This window comes from Sceloporus undulatus, chromosome 6 (genome assembly GCF_019175285.1).
Source record: "Sceloporus undulatus isolate JIND9_A2432 ecotype Alabama chromosome 6, SceUnd_v1.1, whole genome shotgun sequence".
In the NCBI taxonomy this organism is placed as follows: Eukaryota; Metazoa; Chordata; class Lepidosauria; order Squamata; family Phrynosomatidae; genus Sceloporus; species Sceloporus undulatus.
Genome location: NC_056527.1, coordinates 133,558,654 through 133,579,939, shown reverse-complemented (window position 1 = coordinate 133,579,939; position 21,286 = coordinate 133,558,654). Strand labels below are relative to the sequence as shown.

Below are 21,286 nucleotides of genomic sequence, written 5' to 3'. Positions count from 1 at the left end.
GATTCAACAAATCCCAGGATTCTGTAAATTGGAGCCATAGTAATTAAATTGTTTACAAGACTGCTATAACCATGTAGTATGGATACATTCCTGGAAAGTCCATTTTTGGGAGGTGAGTGGCAGAAATATGGCAGATAAGGGAATTTGGAGAGAGCCAAGGGCTGCAAAAACAGTGGACACTAAATGAAGAATAGTGTCAAGAAAAGAGAGGAGATATAGTTGCCTTGCAAGGTTGGAGTGCTTCATAAATACTAGAAACCTGGAGTCACTAAAAGCATCTGTCCCAATCTGGAGCTTTGAAAAGTTACTTTCTAGTGAATAATGAGTCCCAAAATAGCCATGTGGCTTGGGGATTCTGGGAACTGCAGTCCCAAAAAGTAACTCACTGTTGTTATTGTCTCTCTCCCGCGTAGTGTTCTGGTCATAAGCTGTTTGTTTTGAGGGAATGCCTCAGCTGTGTGGGTAGCTTTCTTCTTCTCCTTGTACACTGTCTGGCCCACATCACTGCCGACGAACTCAGCCACGACTCAAATCCAGCTTTCCGGAGACTTTTTCACCAGGTAGAGAATCTTACCCAGCTGGGAATCCATTGCTCCTTCTTTTAAAAATGCTTCTAACTGTGGGAGATCTGGGGAAATCTCAGTTTCACAGACAAGGTACAGTCAGCCTTCTATAGCCATGGATTATTTATTTATATTTTAATGATTCAACCATCTATGGCTTCAAAATGTTTTTAAAATATATACATTCCAAAAAGTAGACCTTGATTTTCCCATTGTATATATAGGACACACTTTTACTATGCTAATGTATTTAATTGAACTCTGGTCTCCAGAGACATAATCCAAAGCCCAAACCACTACGCCACGCAGGTGGGTCTATTAGGCAAATCTCTGTGTGTGTATATGTTTGTGTGCATTTTTTAACTCTTATGATTTCTCTTTGCATTGAAGGCCCTTAAGGCTTGCCTGGGTGAGCTGTTCTCTCTCAGGCTTCAAGCATCAGCATTTCTGGAGGACAGTAAATCTGCAGCAAGGATGATTAATGAAGCTTTTCTGAAGAAAGAGGTGGTCGCAGAGGAGAAAATCAATCCCTTCTTCTTGAGTCTTTCAGATGTTAAAGTGAAGCCTTCTACAGACTTGGAGGAGGTAATTCTTCATGCTCACAGCTATGCCTGGGTTTGCTTTTGATCCCTTCCCTGAATGTTTTCTGCCACTGGAGACAGAAAGACTGGTTGTCTGGCAGCCCTTACACACTGCATAGTTGTTATTTACTTGTCCTGCCTTTCTCTTTGTGCAAAACTCCTAATTTTGTTGTTGTTGTGTGCCTTCAAGTCGTTTCTGACTTATGATAGCCCTTAAGTGTATTCTTGGCAAGATTTATTCAGAGAGGGTTTGCCTTTGCCTATCCTCTGAGGCTGAGAGAATGTGCCTTGCCCAAGGAGACACCTGATTCTGCCCTTTCCTTTTAAACCTTTCTAGAAGTGTCTCCCACCATCTTCTGGAGAAAAGGGGACACATCTTGCAGAGCAGAGTTCATGAAGATCAGCTGCTCCATCAGGTCGAAACACTTGGCTTGGAAGAGGACTCTGTTGCACGAAATGTGAAAGCACAAACTGAAAATTGCAAAAGACAAGGTGACCTCAATGAACCAGCATTGTCTTCCAAACAACGCTTCAAAAGTTACTTTGCTTTTCTTGGAGGATTTTGGGAGTTGTAGTCCAAAGAAAAAGGCCCATTTCCAAGCTCTGCTTATCGGACTAAGTGGGACAAAAGAGGAGAGAGGCAGAAGGCAAAGTAACTGGGGACTCTGAGTTTCTGAATTTTAAATGTGGATTGTTTTAATATGTATATATCTTATTTGTCCTTTTAAACTGATGTGTGTTTTAACTGAACTGATGTGTCTGGTAATGGTTTTTGTTCCTCATCTCAATCCATGGGCAGAGGAAAGTAAGAAATTAATAATAACAATAATAATTGCAATCGTCTTGGAGTATACCAAAAATAAAGCCCATCACCAGTAATGAATTAATGGTGAGTAAGACTCTCCTGGGAAAAGAGATGTTGAGTCTTAAGTTTGCAATATCATTAAATAGATCCAAGCTCAACTCATACCACCTTCTTTCCTCTTGACCACATCTTTTTGCAGCAAATACAGTATTAGAATCCTGTACAATAAAGAAAATCCATTTTAAAAGTGCTTTAGGTTTTCCTTAAGTAGTAAAAGTTACCTAGATCACGCTTTGGCAACTTGGTTAATGTCTTTTAGAAGAGGGAAATTTGATATGAGGAGGAATAACTTACTCACTACATCATGTCTGATGTGGACAAGCAAAGTCAAAGTGGAGAAAAAAAATCTAAAAAGGCAAGTATTTGTAATGTCTGAAAAATTATTCATGTGGTTTGAGATATGCGGAACCACACTGGCTCCATATGCATTAGTTGGTTAAAAGATGCATCAATTGCATTTAAGAACTTCAATTTGAAATCCTATTTGTATCTTCATGAGCAGCTGGAGGCAAAACATTTCCTAGTCCCTAGACAGCCCTGAGGAACTCAGATCGATCATCTTCCAATTCCACACCATGCTTCGAGCTTTTCCTACCCTCCTCTTGATCAAGAAACCAAGGCATCTGTCTTAAAAACACAGTTTATTAGTCATTGAATTTCCTTTTTACGCTCGCTACAAGTGAAGTTCAATCTTGAATTTTTGTCATAAAAGCACATTTTTCACGTTTAAAAAAAGGGAGTCCTTCGCCTCCGAGTACATATTTAAAAAGTCAGAAATACAAGAGGAAAATCATGTTTAAAAAAAAGGGAGAACCGGGGACAGAAGAAACAAGGTTCGTATTAAGAGCTTGAAGAAGTTTCTCTTCTGGGGGGGGCTTTTCCAACCTCCTTGCCATCTTTCGACGGAAGCCATCCTCACTCCATGCGGAACTAAGTGGAGAAGACACAGTCCCAGCGTTACCGGTTGGCATTAACCCAGTGGTACCTGTCCACACGTGGGCCAGTGAAAGGGGCCAGCGGCCGACAGGCTTTGTAAGCCTTGTACTGACAGTAGTAAGAGTTGGCAGGATTCTGGTGGAGTCCGTCTGGGACGTGGGCTTTCCGGCGAGTGTATTGGGACCAGGCTTGCAATGGCTCACCACACTTGATCAAGAATTTGAGGGCAGGAAGAAAAGATTCAAGAGACGGGGAAAGGTGGTGAGTTTTGGGGTTTTTTGGCACCATTTCAGAGTGTATGCAAGAACACAACCCAAACCTGCTTCAGAGGTGGTAATCCTGAAGCTATCCAGATGGGGTTTGAACTGCACCCCCCAACAAGCACAGCCAATGGTGGAGAATGCTGGGAGCTGCAATTCAACAACATCAAGACAACCACACAATCCCCACTCCAATGCTACCTTAAGGTGAGAAGGAACAGATGGAAAGCATTCAGTCCACATTTCTCTGCTAAGTACTGATGTTTATAGTCATTCAGGTGTTCTAGATCAATGATTCCCAAACTCTGGTCCTCCAGGTGTTTTGGACTTCAAGTTCCAAAAGCCCCAGCCTGCTTAGCCAACAGTCAGAAATTCTGGGAGCTGAAGTCCAAAACCTCCGGAGGACCAAAGTTTGGGGAACACTGATAACTGAATGTTAGCAGGAAACAGTCTCTTTCATGACCAGTGCCAATGCAATTGGTAGATGCCAACTCACAATTCTAATGCTACAAACCCTATCTTTCATGTTCACACTTGAATGGCGCTGATGGGAAAGCTGCACATTTTGATCCCAGCTCACATTTCTGAAATATTGCCAGAAGAGAAAGGATACAATCTTTAAAACACCTTGGGAAAATGGGTTTTTGGGAGGAAGAAGAAGAATCATATATTGTTAGTCCCAACTAGAATTTACCTATTGAATTGATGGAATTTACCCACACACCGGTCAATAATGGATTAAGTGGGTCGATTCTAATTGGATTCAGGATGCCACATTGCAGAATTAACCCAATTTGACGCCACTTTGACTGCCATGGCTCCATCCTACAGAATTCTGATATTTGCAATTTGTTGTGGCACTAGAGCTCTCTAAGAAAGAAGGCTACATATCTCACAGAACTACAAATCCCAGTATGCCATTGCATTCAGCCATGACAGCTAAAGCCGTGTCAAACTGCATTAATTCTGCAATGTAGATGCTGCCTTTGACAACTCCCAGAATCCCTCAGGTAGCTTAGCTACTGACCGTGTTGGCTGGGGCATTCTGGGAAAAGTATTTCAAAGAACTCTGGTTGGAAAACATTATCCGAAGATCTGTTTGGCACGCCTGGCTTCTCCAGCCCAATGGCAATACTAGCCCAACCAGAACACCAAGAGCAGATCTCCTCTCGGGCTAAGCTTCCAGGGCCTTCCTTGGAGGAGCAAACCCTCGCAAATCTCCTTCCTCCTCCTCCAGCGCAAGCCCCTCTTACCTGGTAGACACTGTTGGGGTTACTAACAGTTGGAATAGTCTTGGGCTCTGAGACAGAGCTTTCCTCATCGGAGGACGGGTTAGAACTGGAGTCGGAAGCCTTATCCACTGCCTGACGGATGCGCTGGGAAATAGCGTGAGCCTCTTCGCTCCCTTCAAACTGAGCCACGGTGAACGGCGGGTTATTCTCCCCATATCTAAAAAAAAGGATGCAGCCAGCCAAGGCCTCCAACAATGGTAGATACTAGGAAATAGTTGTCTTCCTTACAGCAGGAGGGAGATTGGGGAATCAAGTGGTAGATCCCTGGCTGGTTTGGATCTCAACTCCTAGAAGCCCCAGCCAACATGGACAATGGGCAGATGATGTCCAAAACAGTGGTTCTCAACCATTGGTCCTCCATAGAGTTTGAACCTCAGCTCCCACAATCCATCATCATTGGCCATACTTGTAGAGGCTTCTGGGAGCTGAAGAACAAAACAGCTGAAGGGTCAAAGGCTGAGTACTCTGATCTAGAGGACCAAAAGTTGAAAACCCATAAGATATCCCAACTATCAGTTTTATCTAACAAAACCAACATTGGGATAGGAATCATGTGGTCCTCCAGATGTTGTTGGACTGTGGTGAGGAGTAGTAGTGGGATTTACAATCCATCAGTATTTGGAGAACAACAGGATTTCCACCTCTTTGCTTACAAGGCATGCAGGCCTAAATTAGCAATAGCAATACTAAGTACATTTCTATATTGCTTATCAGTGAACTAGCACTCCCTATGCTTATGCAGAGGGCAACGGATGCCGGTCTTAGATACTCACCTGCAGCACACATGAAACGGGTCAACCCAAATAGTCATCTCCTTTGGTAGGCCAAGGCTGTAGAAATCAACATTGCTCTCTGCACACGCCTGATCCAGTAAGGGATCAGTCAACTGGAATCTGTTGATCCGGATACATCTAAACAAGACAAAAAGGAATCTGAATGGCACTCTTCAAACTGGTCTAAATAAGTCCAGGTCCTAACAACACAGCTTTTGGGGGTTTGCCAATTGTTGTTGCCTTGGTCTCCAGTCACTCCATTCTTTGGGAAGGCTGTTTGCAGCCATTTACTTGGATCTGCATTTCTTCAAAAAAACAGAAGTGTGGTTTGCTAAGATGGCCGTGAGGTCTTGGATTTTTGGTGTAAATTGTTGTTTAATTTACTACATTTATTGAAAGTAATTTGGTTAAGTATGCTCTGTGTTCAGTGTCAATAAAACAAGGAACTCTGGGGAGGTGTGAGAGAATGCAGAGTTATACAATGGACCCTTGTTATTCGCTGGGGTTTGGTTCCAAAATCCCCCGTGGATAACAAAATCCATGGATGCTCAACTCCCATTAAATATAATGACATAGCAAAATGGAAAATCAAGGTTTGATATTTGAAATGTATACTTTTTTTGAACATTTTCAAACTGTGGATGCTTGAATCTGTGTATAAAAAATCTGTGTATAAGGAGGGCCGACTGTATAGAAAGATATGGTTTTTCAGGTACCCTAGACCCAAACCATATACCTATATATATGGACAGCTTGGGTCTAGGGTACCTGTATCTTCATTCATATATATGTGTGTGTGTGCGTGTTAAGTAATTTTTACATTGCACAAGGATGTGTGGATACCTTTATCCATTGCCCATTAGGTAGTGTCAGCTCTCTGGGTCTCTTGGTATAGATATCTACCCAAGGATCTTGGGCAGAAGTTCTGCCTCCTGGCACCATGACCCCACTGGGACATCCATCTTTGGGGAAGAGCTGGAGGAAAAGTAACTCTTACCTGTAGGCTTGCCCTTTTGAGGGGTTGTCAGGGTACCAGTGATTCTTGTACTTCTCAAACAGGATAGTCATCAGCTTAGCGGCAAACATCTCCACCTGATGCTTACTCAGCTTGTTGTACTTCTTCACCAGGCGTGTGATGAAGAACACCGTCACTGCAATTTCGTCTTTCATGGTCTCTTTTAAGCTGCTGGTGCTAGAAGAGCTTCAGCTATAGTCAGCCAAATGGAGGGGGGGGGACATTTTTAAGTTTAAAAATAACAATAGAAGCAGCCACCGTAACATCAACTCAATCACACTGAAAAATTCAACAATAAACAAAGCTATAAACCAAACACTTTATGGACATATAAGCAGCAAAAGTTGTTCCATGTAATATGTTTTACAATATAGGGCAAAGCATAAGAATTTAATTTCCATTTTGTGCAACAAGGCTTTCTCAGCTCCTGCAGATATAGATAAAAGACCTAATTCAAGTGGCCTCTTAGTAGTTTAATTACATAACTCTAGCCAGAATATATATATTTAAGGCAACGATTCTCAAATTGTGGCCTTCCAGGTGTTTTGGATTTTGGCTCCCAGAATCCCAAACCATTTGCCAAAGGAACTTCTGGGAGCTGCAATCCAAAAACTCAAGATTTTAGGTATTAAATTAATGTTATCAAAGGTAGTAGTAAGATCACCAAGTACCAGAGCAATACCAGCAATCCTTGGAATTATTAAATATTGTGTGAATTTTTCAAAAACTGGGGGAACAAATATTTAAATGCATATTTCAAACTTCAGCTTTGGCAAAGCCACCAGACTAAAAGGTCAACATGGGAATTAAACTACCAACAACATCTAAAACATGCAATTAAAGATGATAAAATATAATGCACAATAAAAGCCAACACATATTACCTGCCTTAATTCCAAATGCACCTGGAAACAAACAGGTAAATTACAAAACCACAGGAAAATATCTCTACCAAAGCTGGATGTTGCAAGCTTCTTTCTTTCCAGCCTCTCCTAAACCAACTATAAATCCTTCACTAACCAGGGAACCATCCTAGTTTTTATAGAATTAGGAGTGAAAAACCTCCATCAGGTGTGTGCCATAGAGCTAAGTGCACAAGGGTTGGAAATGGGGGGCTGCATCTCCCAGCAGCCCCAACCAGAATCACCAATAGTGATGGATGCTGGAATGTGTCAACTTATGGAAGGGCATAATTCCCATGCTTGAGCAAGAAAGGCAATATGTTTGTACAGTACTTATTTTACAATCCATTTCCTCCTCCTTCGCTCCCAATAGTCTACTCTCGGCCTTTTTTGGAAGCAAAAGTCTTCCAAAATAAGGGATAAAAGGAACCAGGGTTGTTGTTGTTTCTCCTTCCATGTGCCATTGCAATTTGAGGCAGGTTTACTTGGGAGTAAGCCTTGCTCAATGCTCCTAGGAAAGTGTGCATGCTTAGAGTTTCTCACCTTTTCCTATTGATGCAGAGATGCAACAGGTGAAGCTCACTCTGGCTAGAGCCATGTTGGGAAGTGGTCCTGCAGGGATGCTCAGAAGTAAGTCTAAACCTGTTGAATTGCATAGAATTACACATTCTTCATTGGTTTATTTCAAGGGTGGGAATCAGGAGGGTCTCTGGTTGATAATGGACTGCAAGACCCAACAGGTCTAACCCAGGATGACCAGATGTCCTCCTTTTCCAGGACATGTCCTACATTCCAGCCTTCTTTCCAGGTGGAATTCCAAAACGTCCTCTGTTTTGAGCATGACTAAGAAGCATGTATTTATATTTATATTGGTGTTTTTAGCATTTATTCAGCGCTGCCCTACATTTTTCTTGAATGTCCTTCATTTTGCGGTGCCTTGTCCTCCTTTGCACTTAGGACGTCTGGCCGCCCTGGTTTAGCCAGCATAGCAAATGGTGAGGAATGGTGGGAGATGGAGTCTAACAACTTCTGGACTATTGCATGATTCTCATTCTTTCACTTATTTTTTTCTGCATGTAGAACTATTTCTAAAAGCATCGAATGTGTTGCTTTCTTCAATCTTGCAAGCCCCATGTATGTCTAGAACAGGTTCTCTTGCATCTGTAGAGCAGAGGTGGACAAGTGTTCTTGGATTGCACTTCCCATCATCCACTACTGCTTCCTGATAAAGATGTTAGTTTGAAAATTGGAGAGGGCTCCTGGACCTTTAATGGTTGCTTAAGAGAAGGATTTTCCAGCAGGTATTACTTATCATGCAACCAGGTAAAAGGCAAGCACCTGCAACCGTTAAAAGGGACAAGAGCCCTCGCCTGCTTTGACTCTGGTAACAATAATTCTGGTAATTGCTAATCTGCTATTCCACTGTTTTTTATTCCTGGTATACAGAAAAATCCTGCATGAGAGCAAACTGGTGACACAGCTATCAAAATAATGCCATTGGTTTTAATGGTTTGTTTGTTTGTTTGTTTCTTATTAATGATGTCTTTAATGTGCTTATTGTTTAAAATGCCATTAGCTATCTTGAGCATTCTTCATGAGGCAACAGGTTAGAAATATTCATACAGGTTCGGTCTCCCTTATCTGAAATGATTGGGACCAGAAGTGTTTTGGATTTCATTATTTTTATATACAGTACAAAACAATCACACCTTTATTGGATGAACCAAAATGCATGAAATACATGTTGCAAGCTTTCAAAGCAACACCTTTATGGGACCAACCAAAATACACATTGCAAGTTTTTGAAGCGACACCTTTATTGGACCAACCAAAATACACATTGCAAGTTTTTGAAGCGATACCTTTATTGGACCAACCAAAGTACACACAATACATGCTGCAAGCTGTCGAAGCGACACTTTTATTGGACCAACCAAAATGCACAAAATTCATCAGGCAGAGGTATTAAAAATAAGCTATATATGGTCACTTTTCCTTCTGAGCATTGTGCATGACCTGTGCTTCCTTCTTGCTGTCTTGTGTGTAGCTATTGTGTGTGGAATGAGTAAAACTCTGCAACTGCTCGGAGTTTCCTAGTAGCCATGCCTTCATCCAACTTGCCCAAACAGGCCAGACAATTACTGTAAAAGAAGCCCTGCTGAATAATAATAAAAATAATCAAGCATTTGTATCCAACAGAAGAGTCATCAAATGCCTGACACAAATCGCCTCCCCCAGCTCAGATCTTTGGCAAATGACCGCAGGTTGGCAAGGAGAGCTGTAAATAAACTTATTTTGGTGTACTCTGGGTGACAACATAGTGAGATAGAAATGTTCATGGAGTGACAGCAAATCAATCCCGTCCTCCCTTCCAGAGACACAGAAGCTGCATGCAACTTGCAATTGATTAAAAAACAAGATGCATCTACACTGCAGACGTAATGCAGTTTGACACCACTTTAAGTGATGTAGCTCCCTTCCAGCCATGTGGTATTTTATTAAAATTACAGCACTTAAAGTGGTGTCAAACAGCAGCTGCTGCGCCCTGCATTTTATTCTGGAGATCCAGAGTGCACCTTCACTGTAGAAATAATGCAGTTTGACACCACTTTAAGTGCTGTAGCTTCCTCCTATGGAATCCTGGGATGTGTAGTTTTGCAAAGCCTTCTCTGCCTAAAAGGTGTCAGAGCCTCACCAAAAAACCCTATGGTCCAATTCATACTGCAGAAATAATCCAGTTTGAGACTGCTTTAACTGCCCTGGCTTAATGCTGGGGGATTTTGGGAACTGCGGTTTTGTGAGAAATTTAGCCTTCTCTATCTGAGAGCACCGGTGCCACAATAAACTACAATTCCCAGAATTCCCTAGCACTGATCCAGGGCAGCTAAAGCGGTCTCAAACTGGATTATTTCTGCACCATGGTTGTCAAACTGTTACCTTTTTGTCTAGATTATTTATGTATGTATGTATGTATTTTATTTATCTTTAGTCTTAGGCTGCCCAATAATCAATAACCAATAATCAATAACCAATAATCAATAATAATAATCTCTGGCTAGTTTGCAAATACAACTAAGCATAACAGATGTAAAAATCACAAAACATACACATATAATATTGCAATAAATTGCACAGTGTGAAAAGCCAGAAAAATACACCAGCAGCAGAGCGTAAACATGGTATTTGTAGGGTTTTGGTTCCAGGACTTCCATGGATACCAAAATTCATGCATGCTCAATACAGTGGCATAGTAAAATGGTGCCCTTTATATAAAATAGCAAGATTATGGTTTGTTTTTTTGGAATTTATGTATTTTTTCTGAATATTTTAAAGCCATGGATGCATGAATCCAGGGATAAAGAATCTATGGATACAGAGGGCTGCGAATGTCTAAAGGAAAGGTCTTCTCCTTGCCACCAAAAAGACATGATGGTGAAGGTGACCAGATGTTGCAAAGCACTGTGCAAACTTTACAGTGCTCTATAAATGAATGTTAACAATAATAATCATCATAATCGTAATGTCCTAACTGCAAAGAAGGACACAAGGCACTGGAAAAATGTAGATTAGAAAACAAGGGCTCAAAACACTAAATGTAAATCCATGCTTCTTAAATCATGCTCAAAAGGAAGGACATGTTGCATTGCCCCCTGGACAAGGAGGACTTTGTCAGCCTTTGGGTTTCATGGTATGACCATTGCTGCTTGGAACGTCACCATTCATTTTTGCACAGGTGTGTATTTTTTAAGGGGCATCCCATTGGGACAGTTGTGTAGTTCAAGCACTCTTTTGCACTCTCCAAAGGTCTCCCTCCTTATCCTAAAGTTTCAGCTCTTGCACAACCCATGCATTTTTTAATTCCATTAAAATTATGGGTCTCCCTGATCTCTGGGCAAGCCTGGGCATGACCAAAGAGAAATGCCATCCCTTGGTTCTCTAGCAACTGAAGGCCAGGCCTAGAGCAAACAGTGCCCTCCTAAACACAAGGCTTTATTAAAAACAATGGTGGTTGCTGGTGATGCTGCTGCTGCTGGGACCTTTTAGCAACAGTGCCTTTGGACACACACACATTTGCTGGGATTTTCCAAAAAATAGCAACAACTCCTTGGTTTTGCATGGCAGCAAAGCTCTTTCATAGCTGTACACCAAGATGCCAGGTGCAAAGCAATTCATCCTGAAGGTAAGCAAGAAGTGATTGGACAAAATAACCAAACAGATATGTAGGAACTTTGGGTTGCATTGAAACTCCTGAATGCATGAGGCTGTGATATTTGGCTTTTATTTTTTTGTTTGAGTAGCTTTTCTTGCTGTCTTTGGGTGCCATGGCTATCCAAAGTCTGGAAGCACTGATATTTTAAAAGAGTTAAACCTTCTGTTGCCAGCAAATGGTGGATATTTATGGTGAATAAAGACTTCTGAGACCTGGCACTGTTTTATGGGATGTTGCTTGACTTGCCAAGCAGACATTTTAAACATTGGATTAGCTTTTAAACATCCCACCAACTTCCATGTATACAGCTTTATGAAAGGCCAATGTCAGCAAATAGACTCCTTTTGCAGATCTATCTATCTATCTATCTATCTATCTATCTATCTATCTACCTACCTACCTACAGGGTATATAGATCTTTTCCAGATAGATAGATCTACAAAAGATCTATATATCCTTGAATGCTATCTTTGGAGTGTATTAAAGCAATTAGTTGTAATTGGGGGGAAAAAGCAATTAGTTGTCTAACTCTCTCTATATATACGTGTGTGTGTGTGTGTGTGTGTGTGTGTATAGTATTAGGCAACTCATTGCTTTAATACACTCCAAAGATAGCATTCAAGGAGATATATAGATATAGATATAGATATAGGCAATTCATTGTTTTAATACATTCCAAAGATAGCATTCAAGGAGGAAGGCCATCTTGAAAGTCTTTGCTTCTTTTCCAGTACAGAAAATGTATTGGATGTTTCTTATTGCACCCTGTAAAGGAAATACATTTTGGGCATAGGGTTTTGTTTTTGTTTTTTTAGAGGGACCTTACTGGATTTTGGGTTTTGGGGGACGATCTTGGCATATCTGCAAGTACATAATGTAGCTTGGAGGTGGGACTCAAGTCTAAACATGAGATTCGTTTATGTTTCTTAATACGCATAGCCTGAAGGTAATTTTATACATCACACACACACACACACACAGACACAGACATATATATATATTTGTGCATGAAACAAAGTTTGTGTAGGTTGCACCATCAGAAGGCAAAGGTGTCACTATCTGAGCCACATGTGGAGAGTTTTGTATTTTGGAGTATTTCAAATTTTTCAGTTCCAGAGAAGGGAGACTCAACTAATGCCTCCAACATTTGCCCCATATTCTTTTTGGTGACCTCCTGACTTTTTAAAATAAAAGGAGAGGGTTTCTAATTATACCCTTTGAAATCTGGGTAGAAGTGCATGGTTTTAGGCCCAAATATCCACCCAGAATACAAATGAAAGCCCTTACATAAGTTACACAATAGAGCCAAGTTATCCAAAGTTATCCTTATCCAAAATGCTCGACACCAGAGGTGTTTTGGATTTCGGATATTTTTGGATTCCGAAATACCTGCGTCTGCATAGATGTACATAATTATATATCAGAGGTGTTTTGGATTTCAGATTTATTTATGTATTTATTTGTTTGGATTTTAGATATTTGCTTATATGTACAAACCTTGGAGATGGGACCCCAAGTCCAAACACAGAATACATTTATGTTTCATGTGCACCTTATACATCACTTGAAGACAGTTTTATACAATGTTCTTTAAAATAATTTTGTGCATAAAACAATACACTGAACCGTCAGAAAGCAAAGGTGTCACTACCTCAACCACCCATGGAAAAACATTTTGGATTTTGGAACATTTCGGATATCGGGATTATGGATAAGGGAGACTCAGCCCAATATAATGCACCCCTAATACCTCTCTGTATCCATGGATTCTTTATTGGGTTTTGAGTTTTGTTGAGCTCTCTTGATCAGAGATTGCATCTGGCCCTCCATCTTGGGATTCTGGGAGTTACAGGTTTTCCAAAAGGTAACCTCTGAACGCTCTGTTCAGGTGCATGGAGAATGCTTCGTCATGCACTGTGTATTTCGGTGATCCATGGAAATGTTGCATAATAAAAGCCAACGTATAGTAATAGTCAACCTGTCTCTTTTGAATTTCAGAATGCCCATCTGTAGCGGTCATTCATAAGCCACACCTGGACATCCATGGCTACCGAGTGTATACAAAAGCTAGCCCAAGGACTGCCCCATAGCTAGCCTTGGGCCACTCTTGTGCAAAGGCAGAACAGGTAAGCGTACATGCAGGTAAGCATGGAGGCATGGGTGGGCAAGCCAGTTTGCAGCCAAGCTTTCCTACTCATCTTAGAAATAGCCCCCTTTATATATTTGATGGGATTTGCAGCATTAAGAGTCTGAAATGAAGATTATGGAAAAGATTATCTTGGAGGGGTTTCTTGGGTCTTTCTTCAAGGTCTTCTAAAATTGTTCTAATTGTTGTATTTGAATGATCAAGGCAAGGCTTCACTGCTGAGATTATGATTGCAAGGTAAGCTTCTTATGGATTAATCCTACAGTTTCCTTTCCGGATTCAGTGCCTGGTCCCATTTTGGAAGTATTGTGTAATGTGCGCAAGGAATAGGTGAGCTTTCTTATTTTCCAGCCCTGGTTTCGATTACATTGCTGCTCTTCAGTCCTTAAAAGATTGAAATCAAAGATCAAGAGGATTGGGATGTAGGACAGTTTATTGACAAATTATCAGTATTGTACTAAAGCTACACTTGGAAAATTCAATTTTGGGGGGACATATTTGGACTATAGCCCCCCAAAATCGCCCAAACAACATTAAACCTCTGTAGATTAGCCATAGGACTTTGGCATCCTAAAGGCACCAGATCCTTTCTGATCTTGGAAGCTAAGCAGGTCAGTCCTGGTTAGTAGTTGGATGAGAGATCGCCAACAAAAGCAGGTGCTGTAGGCTCTATTTCAGAGGAAAGAACTGGCAAAACCATTTCTGAGGATTCCTTGCCTAAGAAAACTGAAATTCGTGGGGTTTCCATATGTCGACAGGTGAAGGCTAAATATCTCATAAAACTACAAATCCCAGAATTCCATAGCATTGAGCCATGGCAGTTAAGTGATGTAAAACTGCTAATGCATCCTCTTTATTTATCTGTAAATAACAAAGTAATTTATAAGAGTTAAATGAGGTCACGGCGATATTACAAAACCATTACACTCTTCTTTAAAGTGATCATTTCCAGTAATAAGTATTACTTAATAGTGAATATGAGACAGTGATAATATCAGAAACCACTATAAGAAGAAACAACCCTGATATATATAAGTGATCAGGAAAGAGGAATTAATATAAAAGTTGTTAACAGAGAACAGGAAATATATATTGTATTATAAGACCAACTTCGGTGGAGATTGGATGTCAAATATTGGTTATTTGTGGTTTTATTTTGAGCTTTTGTTGTCAATTTTCCCCTTCTTTCCATGTGTTTGTTTTGTTACAGTTGTAATAAAGTGTGTGCGTTTATTAGTAGATGTCGAGATTTGTCCGTGTTAATAAATATATTTTCAAAATGGCTTTTTTTCCAGGTTTGGGACCCTGCAAACGTAACGTTTGGTTTGTAGGCAGTGTAGTTAGCTGATTGTAGTGTTCGCCTGGCAATCACTAGCTTCACTGTCATCAAAACAAAGCGTGGCATTCCCCTGCAAAGAAACATCCGGAGAGCCATTTCCTTGCATGAATCCAAAGAATGGTTGTCTTTGTGCAAAATATCCTGTTCCGTCTGAGACGCCACTGGCTCATCGTCGGCCATCAAGACAAGAGGACTTTAAAGGATGCTGCTGGGCGAAAGAATCAATTCAGACAGTGTCCAGGCATCTGTGGTTCATTTGTGATTTGCAGTGTGGCTGTCTATTAGGATTTTACTGCAAGGTCTTATCACTGCAGTGGCCATAGCCTTCCCAGTGCATTCCTACTATTTATAATGCAGAGGGGCCATTAAATTATTTGCATCATTTATATACCACTTTGCATTTTTAAAAAAATCCATATCAGTTCACAAAAAAAAATTGTCCAAAAGGAAAAGGGGTGGGGGGGGGGGTGGAGGATTTTAAAACCCCAGTACAGTTGGCTCTCCACTTTTGCAGCTTTATCTTCTGCAGTATTTTATTATTTGAGGATTTGACTAATATGTTCTCTCTAGGAATCCCTAGGAGGTCCTCCAGAGAAATTCTGCTGGAAATTGACCAACAAATTGCACTGGAGGATTTAGAAATTGCTAGAGAAAACACTTCTGTATGCATTTGTAGGTCCTCCAGCATGATTCTATGGTCAATGTTTGTGGATGTTGACCACAGTTGCACTGGAGGACCTAGAGATTCCTAGAGAGTGGGTCTCTCAAGTAAGAAAGTAGTGGTTTTTTTATTTGCGGTTTTTTCACTTTCATGGAGGTCCTGTGCCCCCAAACCCAGCGAATGTGGAGGGTCCACTGTAAAATCCACAAAACCATAGTGTGGTGTAGTTGGACTATGACCCTGGAGACTAAGGTCCGATTCCCCGCTTGGCCATGAAGCCCACTGGGTGACCTCAGGCAAGTCGCACTCTCTCAGCCTTTGAGGGAGGCAGTGGCAAACCTCTGAACAAATCTTGCTAGAAAACCCCGTAATAAGTTTGCCTTGGAGTTGCCATAAGTCGGAAATGACTCAAAGTCACGCGACAACGACAGCAAACCCTTTCTGAGCTGTGATCCCAAGTATTCAAAAGGAGGTGGAAGCGTTCCAGCTGAAAAGGTAATGACATCGGAGCTACAAGGAAGAAGAAATGAAGGTGCCAGGTGCGAACCTGAAACGGCCTGTCATCAGCCGCGTTACCAGGCAGTGTAGTTAGCTGATTGACAAAGCAACAATCACTAACAACACAGCCAGGTGAAATGGCCAACCTCCCATCGGGTTAGAAGATGGTGACTATTTTGTCTGCAATAACTCTGGCAACCAAGGCTTTGGGAAGCACACCATTTATGCTTTGGCACCAGCTTGTACCATAGATGGGGACCCCACAAACCCATGTTCCATTTCTGAAGACCCCCACATCCCCCCCATTTCTGCTGCATAAAATATTTATGTAATTAAAATGCCTCCTGACTTCCACTATACTTCTTGGTGTTTTATTTTTTAAAGGCTCTCCTGGGCCTAAAACAACTGAAAAAAGCTTCAGAACCATTACAGGTTGAGTCTCCCTTATCCAAAATGTTAGTGTTTTGGATTTTGGAGGGATTTTTTTGGATTTGGGAATATTTGCATGTGCATGATGGCCCCTTGTATGAATGTATTGCTCTGGAGAATCAGCATGGTGCAATTTGAGTGTTGGACTATGACTTTGGAGACCAGGGTTCAATTCCCAGTTCAGCCATGAAACCCACTGGGTGATTTTGGGCAAGCCACACGCTCTCAGCCTCCAGGAAAGGCATTGGCAACCCTCTGAACAAAACCTTGCCAAGAAAACCCAATGATAGGCTTACCTTAGGGTTGCCATAAGTCAGAAACTACTTGAAGGCACCCAAAACACACATGTGAGTTTTGGGTTTGTCTTTTGCCCTCATGGCTTTTTGGATTTTTAGATTGTTAAATAATGGAACAACCCTAAACTTGCATTATATCAGATTCAGTGTTAAAATACTAATCTGCCGACAGAAGAATCACAATCTTCAACACATGCTCAAGATGTGCAAAAAGGGGGAGAATAGTAGATAGCACCCCAGCATCACTGTATGTGAGCAAAATAGTCAGAATAAGGGTTCACCAAGGTTGTGTGGTGTAGTGGTTTGAGGGTTTGGCTAAGACTCCAGAGACCAGGGTTCGAATCCCAGCTTGGACATGGAAGCCCGGCACACTTTCTCACACTCAAGGGATGGCAATGGCGAATGCCTTCTGATGAAACTTAGCAAGGAAGCCTTGGGATACAGTTGCCATAGATTGGAAATGACTTGAAAGTACACAACAACAAGGTTGTATATTCAGGAATAGGCTAGTTATTGAAAATGAATCAATGCATTCTTCTGATCTTCCTGGGTTACCATACAACATAATGCATTTTCCCACAAGGCTTTGGTCATATAGGGAATATACAGTAACTATGTTCCCTCCAACTCTCCCAGGTTGGCAGGGACAGTACCAATTAATCCTCTCATCCCATTTTCTCAACTACTTTTGTAATGTCCCAGATTCTTTCCACATTCCCCCTTTGTCCTCAGCTTAATTCAATTGCTGCAAAGTGAATTCTTTGTGCAAAAGAAAATTCAAAGGAGAGGAATGGCAGCCTTCCCGTTCCCAGTCAGTTCAAGCAAAAGCAAACTGCATCAGTCTTTCCCAGATTATCTGTTCTTCTTCATTAATAACTTTTACCATCTTATTCGGACTCTGACATTGCATGGCTACATATAACATGATTTTCATCTGCAAAATGTTGGTAGGTCTGAAATTCCAATGTGCAATTCTCACACCAATGAGAAAATTGTTTTAAAAAGTGGAGAAAGATGGTTATCTCTATTGTAAATGCCATCCTGATTGGGAAACTATCTATTCTTTCACCCCAGAACAGTGCAAGTCATTCTGAGCTGAGTCAAATAAAGTTGCTTAAGAAGAGAAATATTGTCGAAGCAGAATTAATTCGAGAGGATTAGATGGCATTTGGCAGCGTTTAGGAAACTATAAATGTTATGCGCCTGCTTTGTCACTGTCATTTTAGCACTTTGGGTATATCTATGGGGATTTTTCTTTTGGCTTTATTCCCTCTTTTTTTAATGCACACTTGATCATACGATCCATTGGTTTGCCATTTTAAAAATAATGAAACTCTTTGCAGTCCCATAAAGACTAGATTTATTGTATCCATCATCTTAGAAGAGTTTTTGAACTAGAATTCACCGGAGTAATTGGAACCTAAGCCAAAATGCAGAATGAACAAGACAGATGTGCAGTGGACAAAGAGGTTCAGGAAGATGTTATTCATTTAAAATAGTTATAGATGCCCTTTTACTACACATATAGGCAAAGTAATGTCTCCAAAACTGTTTTCGAGGTGCATATACCCAGTTCTGACCCCCCCAAAAAGGGTGAATTGCTTCGGAAAACTCCCAGAGGGTTCATCTTTTAAACAGATTACTTGCAGTGTTTAATATAAAATACAATTTTCCAAATTAGAGGTAGATTGCCAGTGATTTCTTCTATGGCTTGTTCATTTTAAAATCAGTTTGTATGGCTATGGAGGATCCTGGGAGCAGAAAACGGGTCTGCTCTTCCCACCCAAATATTGCATTATTTAACCTATATCCCACTTTCATCCAGGGCATCCAGCTGTCCTCCTTTTCCAGGACATGAACTACATTTTGTTACTCCAGTGCGGCTGCAACCTGTGCACCATGGCAGCCAAAGTGGTGTCAAACTGGATTAGTTCTCCAGGGCGGATGCAACCTATGCGCCATGGCAGCCAAAGTGGTGGCAAACAGGATTATTTCTCCAGTGTGGATGCAAACTGTGCGCCGTGGCAGTCAAAGTGGTGTCAAACTGGATTATTTCTCCAGTGTGGATGCAAACTGTGCACCATGGCAGTCAAAGTGATGTCAAACAGGATTATTTCTCCAGTGTGGATACAGCCTGTGCGCCATGGCAGTTGTCTCTGGCCTTGGCCGCCATTTTGTCTCTGGCTTTGGTTGCCATGGAGACCAGGCCAGGGCAAGGCAGTCCCTTGGCCCCCTTGGCACCTCGGCCGCCCACCCCGGCCTCCTTGGCCGCGTCCACCGCCGCTTCTGGCGTGCCTTTGGTCTTTGCAGGCTCCAGCGAGAAGGACGTGGCCCTGGCCAAGACCTTTTGGAACTCGGTTACCCTCCAGCCGCCCCTCGAGTCCCGCCTCAGCCCCAGGCGCTACTCTATCCTCAGCTGCGGCAGCTCCTCCGGCTCCAGAAGGGGCTCCACCGCCAACACCCCCCGTACAAGGGCCCCCCCCCCCCCAAGGCAGGAAAAGACACGAAGAGATAGATATAGATGTATATAGTCAGCCCTCCACATTTGCTGGGGTTAGGGGGACAAGACCCCCGCGAATGTGGAAAAACCGCGAACACGACCACCCCCACGGCAGCCATTTCCAGGGTGGCAGGGGTCCAGAGGAATGGAGCGCTCCCTTCTTCTGCTGCCCTGGAAAGCCTTGGGACATGCGTGTACATGTGTGTATTTCCAATGCTGCTTTTGCAAAGAACACTCCTAATCTAGCAAAGGGGGAAGGAAGATTGGGTGCTACGGGTGTAAAAGAGTGAGGGCATTAATCCTCTGAGCATATTCAGTCTCTGATATTTTGCTTTTGTCTTTTCAGGGAAAAATGACATTTCTGCCCGGCCTTCCTTGAACAGTAAGTATACGGCTTGGTTTTTCCAAGATCCAGATGCAGATTTGAATCCTTGCTCATATTTATTCTGATAGCAGTTTGAAGGCACATCACGGATGCTTCACACTTCTTGCACAAAGGATTTCCTCGTTGGTCTCCTGCCAGACCATGCACTGAATTCTCCTTTGCAAAACTAGCAGTGGAATGGGATGGCAAAGTCCTGAGGTGCTACAAAGGAAGATATTTGCTGCAGGCAAACCATGGAAGCGATGGCATATTTTAATACTCTCCTTTACAAAAATCAAAATGTCCCTGTGGGTAAAAAGCCAGCACCTCAGGGACAGGGCTGAGCAAGAGTTTACCAGCCCTGATATACTAGTTTTCCTCTGAAAGGGAAGGATTTGTAAATCTCTACAGTGGGTCTGCCACATTCACTGCGGTTAGGAGTGCAGGACCCCCGTGAAAGTGGAAAAACTGCAAATAAAAAATACTATATACAATAATAATAATAAATAAAATGTATACTCCACCTCTCCAATGAGATCGAGGTGGCTAACAACATTAAAAACATTCAAATACAATAAAATACAATGTCCCAGAACCCCACCCACCCACCATAACTAATAAACCATAACAGTAAACAATAACAATAAAACAATATCATTAAGATTATTAAAACATAAGATTATTCACTGGATAATGAAGAAGAAAAAAACAGTCTGTCATAAACCTATGCTGCATACATAACTCAGATCCCATATAACTTCTGACCCCATATAACCCATATCCCATATGGCTATCACAAAGCAGGGTGCAGAGGATGGAATAATGTGGATATATATATATATATATATATATTTGAGGAAATGCCTCTTTAGGAAACTCTAGGTCTTCCAACACAACTGTGTGGTCAGCATCTGCTGGAAATTGACCATAGATTTACACTGACCTATAAATACCTAGAGATGAATTTTCTTTAGTAGTGAAAAACTAGGTCCTGCAGTGAAACTCAATGGTCCACTTCTGGCAGAGGACCTAGATATTACTAGAGTCCTTGCACTGAAGGACCTAGGCATTAGTAGAAAGAACATATTCACCAAATCCACAAATAACCAGATCCACAAAAGTCAAAGTCGCAAATGCAAATCCACAAATAATCAAATCCACAAAAGTCAAAGTCGTAAATGCAACCATATTTACATATAGTGATTTATATGTCAGTTTACATATAGATGCAGCCTGGTTTTTGCAAATATATGCTTCCACCATTTTCTCTCCATCCCAGCGGATATATCAGCTACTCTAACTCTGATACCTACACATCTATCGGTGACTGTAATCTCTATTTTAGGACTGAATTTAACTGCAGCATTTGCCTCCAAAGTTTTGGACTTCGATGCCAAGTTATCCAATGATACATTATCACCATGCCATATTGTTTGATTGTACTTCACTGATTCTTTGATCGAATAGGAATCACTGATGGACCTAAACTTCAGTCCATAGCATCTGGTAGAATGTGAAACCAAAGTAATAATAACACTTACTATTATTAATCTTATTTGTCTTATAATTTAACATTATTATTACTCTCTTGCCTGAGCACACCAGCCTGCATTCTTCTGCTTCTTCGTCCTCTTTAGCAGTTCTCTTTTTGGGCTA

The 21,286-nt window shown here is 41.4% G+C and overlaps 3 protein-coding genes across 9 annotated transcripts in view; 2 read left to right on the top strand and 1 right to left on the bottom strand.

Moving 5' to 3' along the window:
* Nucleotides 1-2,127, top strand: part of LOC121932806 — a 36,135-nt gene extending 34,008 nt beyond the window's left edge. For all 3 annotated transcript variants that reach the window (XM_042471788.1, XM_042471785.1, XM_042471787.1), the window contains 3 exons: nucleotides 414-560; nucleotides 954-1,148; nucleotides 1,482-2,127. In XM_042471788.1, coding sequence (XP_042327722.1) covers nucleotides 414-560; nucleotides 954-1,148; nucleotides 1,482-1,541 — 402 coding nt within the window. In that variant the 3' untranslated portion in view covers nucleotides 1,542-2,127. The remainder of the gene's footprint in view (nucleotides 1-413; nucleotides 561-953; nucleotides 1,149-1,481) is intronic.
* A 556-nt stretch (nucleotides 2,128-2,683) lies between these two features.
* The window catches only part of BTG4 (BTG anti-proliferation factor 4), a 28,393-nt gene continuing 9,790 nt past the window's right edge, over nucleotides 2,684-21,286 (bottom strand). The window contains exons 1-5 of one of the 4 annotated variants that reach the window (XM_042471569.1): nucleotides 7,170-8,473; nucleotides 6,268-6,477; nucleotides 5,271-5,408; nucleotides 4,459-4,654; nucleotides 2,684-3,152 (exon numbers count right to left, since the gene is read on the bottom strand). In XM_042471569.1, the coding sequence (XP_042327503.1) occupies nucleotides 2,967-3,152; nucleotides 4,459-4,654; nucleotides 5,271-5,408; nucleotides 6,268-6,440 (693 nt within the window). In that variant the 5' untranslated portion in view covers nucleotides 6,441-6,477; nucleotides 7,170-8,473 and the 3' untranslated portion in view covers nucleotides 2,684-2,966. Of the gene's footprint in view, nucleotides 3,153-4,458; nucleotides 4,655-5,270; nucleotides 5,409-6,267; nucleotides 6,478-7,169; nucleotides 8,474-21,286 lie in introns of those variants that run through there. The other 3 variants (XM_042471572.1, XM_042471570.1, XM_042471571.1) reach the window with 3 other exon arrangements.
* The window catches only part of HOATZ (HOATZ cilia and flagella associated protein), a 10,260-nt gene continuing 7,814 nt past the window's right edge, over nucleotides 18,841-21,286 (top strand). For both annotated transcript variants that reach the window (XM_042471575.1, XM_042471574.1), the window contains exons 1-2: nucleotides 18,841-19,232; nucleotides 19,613-19,648. In XM_042471575.1, coding sequence (XP_042327509.1) covers nucleotides 18,962-19,232; nucleotides 19,613-19,648 — 307 coding nt within the window. In that variant the 5' untranslated portion in view covers nucleotides 18,841-18,961. The remainder of the gene's footprint in view (nucleotides 19,233-19,612; nucleotides 19,649-21,286) is intronic.